The sequence below is a fragment of the Nanorana parkeri genome, unplaced genomic scaffold, assembly GCF_000935625.1.
Source record: "Nanorana parkeri isolate BGI_ZX_2015 unplaced genomic scaffold, ASM93562v1 scaffold491, whole genome shotgun sequence".
NCBI lineage: Eukaryota > Metazoa > Chordata > Amphibia > Anura > Dicroglossidae > Nanorana > Nanorana parkeri.
The window spans coordinates 1,073,165-1,078,722 of NW_017306759.1; the positions used below are offsets into that span (position 1 = coordinate 1,073,165).

Genomic DNA, 5,558 nt, shown 5'->3' on the forward strand with positions numbered 1-5,558 from the left:
ACATCGGCGGCAAAGAACAAAAGGCGAGCAGTCGGGCGAGAGGACACAGGGGACAGAGAGAGACTGACAAAAGGCTTTTATAAAGCATCATCTGCTCATTCATATGGCGCCAGGGTGTGGTCACGTGACAGAAAGACCCATTACTCGCGTCGGTCTGTGTCACCCTACGAGGGGAGGGACAGACTTTCTACTTCTGTCTGTGTCACTTGCAGAAGGGGAGGGAATAAAGCTGCTTCCCCCTGGCCATTTTGGTTGCTCCTCGGGGGCGGGGTAAAAGTCCACTATCACCCCACCAAAAACGGGACCGTTTAAGAGACCGTCGCTCCGCGCCAGGCCTAGAGCGTTTAAATTGCGAGTGATCCTGATGGGAAACGGACGGGTTGAACCGTGGTCAAAGTTCTCTCCTCGTGGTCTCCGTGGGCCGGTTTGATCTGTAGCTGCTTCCCCACAAGTGCCTAAGGAAATCTCCCGGCCGTCAGCGAATGACGGGATTTTGGGGGGGGGAGAGGCATCAATCGTCGATACAAATCACCTCCCCGGATCTTCCTTCTTTCCTCTCCATCATATCCATCTCTCTCTCTTTCTTCACCAGGATCGGAGGCCCATTCGAAGCTGGAGGATCCAAGGAGGACGAAACAAAAAAAAAGGATTAGATATGGCAAGACAACATTAAAATTGTTACCACGGTTACCAGTGCTCCCTACCTAACTGTAGTATGGGAGATGCCATCCACAAAGCAGAGGGTCAGTGGTCACGTGACGTCCGATTGCCTGACCTCGCACACGGTATGCAATCTTAGAGTGCAATGTGAGAGGTCAGGGGGTTGACTGGGCTGCAAATTATCAGAACTCAGATGACCTCTGACCCCTTAACTCCATAAAGTGTCAGATAAATCTAAATAGGGAAATATCAATCCTTTGTATGTAACAATCTGCATAATAATGACTCATAAACAACCTCCCTCTGAGAGCCGCCACTTGCTATGCACTTTGTGTGACTAGTGGCTTCTTATCCCGGCTGTCCCCAACAGCTCCAGTCCATACTGATGATCGGGAACCAGACCCTCTACGGCAGGGGCGCCCACAATTTGTTGTGTTAAGATCTACTTTTGAAATGAGGAGCTACATGAGATCTACCAACGAAGAAAAAAAAAAAAACCTCCCTCGCTCTCTCCTCTCTTGGCTGTCTCTCCTGGCTGTCTCTCTGCGCTCTCCTCTCCTGGCTGTCTCTCTTGGCTGTCTCTCCTCACGCTCTCTCTCCTGGCTGTTTCTCATCGCGCTCTCCCCGCTCTCTCCCCTGGCTGTCTCTCCTCGCTCTCTCCCCTGGCTGTCTCTCCTCGCTCTCTCCCCTGGCTATCTCTCCTCGCGCTCTCTCCTGGCTGTCTCTCCTCGCTCTCTCCCCTGGCTCACCGTGCTGTATTTTGTAAACAGTGCAGTGCAACAGGCTGTGTAAACGAATATTCTTTGATGTAATACATAGCACTTCAACCTCCAGAAAGGTGTCGGGGAGCTCGGCTCAGCAGACTCAGGCTAATAGGTAATCATGTGTGCACAGAGGAATAAATATACCAACATGGAACAAAGGGGCCGCCATTCCCACCATTCCTGATCTACCAGCATCAGCTCTGAGAGCTACTGGTAAATCACCATCTACCTAATGGGCACCCCTGCTCTAGGACATAGCAGACTAGAAGCTTTACTGACAAAATAAGGCTCCAGTCTGAAGAAGGCACTGCAGACTAAAAGGTGGCAGTGGTCATTTTTTTTTTTAATACTGTAATTGCTAGATACAATTACAGTATTAAAAAAATGTTTATTACAGTAATTGTCAGATACAATTAGAATATTAATATTTAAATATGCCTATAATAAAAAAAAAACTGAGCAGATTATTATTTAGGTCATATAGTTGTTGAAGCCATGATAACTATGATACATTTGGCCTGGGCATCTAGGAATACTTTGGTAAGCAAAGGATTAGACTGAATATTCAGACTGCTGGACAAATCCGGTCATAAAGCGTCCTCATTAACCTGGACACTGAAAACTGACATGGGGAACCAGTGAGCTGAATGACCAAACAGCTTGTAGCTCGGGGAGCTTCTGCTACAAGGTCTGACCGTCTGCCACAATGGCTATGTCAGGGCTAGAGAATATAAAACAAAACTACTTTCCCTTTAACACCAGCCTGGAGCTGGCAGCATTTTAGGAGCAGAAGTAACAAAGTTATCTTCATAAAGAGATTTTTTTTCACATAAGACAACCGTCATACGTGTGCCGATCCGTGTTCTAAAACCTCCAGTGACTTCATACCTCTCTTCTCAGTCCTAATACTCAGCCAGTAATGAGCGGTTATGCGTCACACTTCGGTGACCCCCGACCTTCTGAAGAAAATCAGCAGAGAGAGAGAAGGCCACGCTTACCTGGCAGGAAGGATCCCAGGGTCATCTGGTTATAATTTGCCCCCGAGTGTGGAGCCGTGGGTGGGGTGCTAGTGAAATGCCCCCCAAAGAAAGGGGGAGTGGCATAAGGTCCAGGAGGAAACACCTGAGACAAGAGAGAGAGAGAATTTTAGATACGCATACAGATGCATTTTGGATAAATGTGGGGAGTTTTAAAGCCCCAAACAGGTTTAATAAAAGTAAGGATTTGACTCCTCCCCCAGCCACCGCTAAGAATAAGGCCTTTTTTTGGGGGGTGCTTGCAGTTTAATTTTTTTTATGGTAGTGACAGGGTCTCTTTGAAGCTGTAGTTTCCCCTGCTTATATATTTCCTTCCCCCGTTCCACCCAACCCCACTCATCAACCCACTATGGACATGTTGAAATAAATCTGTTTCCATGACATACTTTATTTTATACACAGTGATGTCATCAATGCAGGCAGATCATAGCTGGTGGGAGGAGCCGGCAGGGTGCTGTACGTAGATAGCTTCCTGAAAACATCCCAGCACCCTGTCTCAAAACTTCTCTCAAAAGCCCTCAGTCCTGATGTAAGCAGTGGGCTGGATCTAGGGAGGAGTTATGTGAACCTCAAAATGCCTTCATTATTTTCATGCAGACTGCCATAGGTAAAGCCCAGAGGTGACACTGAGCCTCCATGACTGATAGAACGGAAATCTAGTGAATGATGAAGCAGACCACGGACAGTCAGGCTTGGGGGAAAAGCTAAATGATGCTGGACGTCCTCCAGCCCGGAAAGGAGGCGGACTCTATCTGACGTGCTGCAGCTTCTAATGCACATTGTGAGAAGCTCGCAGTGAGCAGTGATATCAGAGGAAGCCATTTCAGTCCAGGAGAGGAGCCGGTACAACTGTGCAAGACTAAAGGGAAGGACGGAGGTCACATATAAGACTGAAGGGAAGGACGGAGGTCAGATATGAGACGGAAGGGAAGGACGGAGGTCAGATAGAAGACTGAAGGGGAGGACGGAGGTCACATGTAAGACTGAAGGGAAGGACGGAGGTCTGATATAAGAGTGAAGGGAGGTCTGATATAAGAGTGAAGGGGAGGACGGAGGTCACATGTAAGACTGAAGGGAAGGACGGAGGTCTGATATAAGACTGATGGTGAGGCCGGATGTCAGATATAAGATTGAAGGGAAGGCCGGAGGTCTTATAGAAGATTGAAGGGAAGGGTGGAGGTCAGATATGAGACTGAAGGGAAGGGTGGAGGTCAGATAGAAGATTGAAGGGAAGGGTGGAGGTCAGATATGAGACTGAAGGGAAGAAGGACGGAGGTCAGATAGAAGGGAAGGGTGGAGGTCAAATATGAGACTGAAGGGAAGGACGGAGGTCAGATAGAAGACTGAAGGAGAGGCTGGAGGTCAGATAGAAGACTGAAGGGAAGGACGGAGGTCAGATATAAGACTGAAGGGAAGGGTGGAGGTCAGATATGAGACTGAAGGGAAGGGTGGAGGTCAGATAGAAGACTGAAGGGAAGGACGGAGGTCTGATATAAGAGTGAAGGGAAGGACGGAGGTCTGATATAAGACTGAAGGGAAGGGTGGAGGTCAGATATGAGACTAAAGGGAAGGACGGAGGGCAGATACAAGACTGTAAGAGAGAAGGGAGGTCTGATATAAGAGTGAAGGGGAGGACGGAGGTCACATGTAAGACTGAAGGGAAGGACGGAGGTCTGATATAAGACTGATGGTGAGGCCGGATGTCAGATATAAGATTGAAGGGAAGGCCGGAGGTCTTATAGAAGATTGAAGGGAAGGGTGGAGGTCAGATATGAGACTGAAGGGAAGGGTGGAGGTCAGATAGAAGATTGAAGGGAAGGGTGGAGGTCAGATATGAGACTGAAGGGAAGAAGGACGGAGGTCAGATAGAAGGGAAAGGACGGAGGTCACATGTAAGACTGAAGGGAAGGACGGAGGTCACATGTAAGACTGAAGGGAAGGACGGAGGTCTGATATAAGACTGAAGGGGAGGCCGGATGTCTGATATAAGACTGAAGGGGAGGCCGGATGTCTGATATAAGACTGATGGGGAGGCCGGATGTCAGATATAAGATTGAAGGGAAGGCCGGAGGTCTGATAGAAGATTGAAGGGAAGGGTGAAGGTCAGATATGAGACTGAAGGGAAGGGTGGAGGTCAGATAGAAGATTGAAGGGAAGGGTGGAGGTCAGATATGAGACTGAAGGGAAGAAGGACAGAGGTCAGATAGAAGATTGAAGGGAATGGTGGAGGTCAAATATGAGACTGAAGGGAAGGACGGAGGTCAGATAGAAGATTGAAGAGAAGGGGGGAGGTCAGATATGAGACTGAAGGGAAGAAGGACGGAGGTCAAATAGAAGATTGAAGGGAAGGGTGGAGGTCAAATATGAGACTGAAGGGAAGGACGGAGGTCAGATAGAAGATTGAAGAGAAGGGGGGAGGTCAGATATGAGACTGAAGGGAAGAAGGACGGAGGTCAAATAGAAGATTGAAGGGAAGGGTGGAGGTCAAATATGAGACTGAAGGGAAGGACGGAGGTCAGATAGAAGATTGAAGAGAAGGGGGGAGGTCAGATATGAGACTGAAGGGAAGAAGGACGGAGGTCAAATAGAAGATTGAAGGGAAGGGTGGAGGTCAAATATGAGACTGAAGGGAAGGACGGAGGTCAGATAGAAGATTGAAGAGAAGGGGGGAGGTCAGATATGAGACTGAAGGGAAGAAGGACGGAGGTCAAATAGAAGATTGAAGGGAAGGGTGGAGGTCAAATATGAGACTGAAGGGAAGGACGGAGGTCAGATAGAAGATTGAAGAGAAGGGGGGAGGTCAGATATGAGACTGAAGGGAAGAAGGACAGAGGTCAGATAGAAGACTGAAGGGAAGGACGGAGGTCAGATGTAAGACTGAAGGGAAGGACGGAGGTCACATGTAAGACTGAAGGGAAGGACGGAGGTTACATGTAAGACTGAAGGGAAGGACGGAGGTCAGATAGAAGATTGAAGAGAAGGGTGGAGGTCAGATATGAGACTGAAGGGAAGAAGGACGGAGGTCAAATAGAAGATTGAAGGGAAGGGTGGAGGTCAAATATGAGACTGAAGGGAAGGACGGAGGTCAGATAGAAGA

General features: G+C 48.4%; 1 protein-coding gene across 1 annotated transcript in view; it reads right to left on the reverse strand.

The window, feature by feature from the left end:
* Positions 1-353: 353 nt before the first annotated feature.
* The window catches only part of CHD3 (chromodomain helicase DNA binding protein 3), a 60,708-nt gene continuing 55,503 nt past the window's right edge, over positions 354-5,558 (reverse strand). Inside the window, exons 38-39 of the mRNA XM_018560997.1 lie at positions 2,423-2,546; positions 354-612 (exon numbers count right to left, since the gene is read on the reverse strand). Of these exons, the coding sequence (XP_018416499.1) occupies positions 512-612; positions 2,423-2,546 (225 nt within the window). The 3' untranslated portion in view covers positions 354-511. The remainder of the gene's footprint in view (positions 613-2,422; positions 2,547-5,558) is intronic.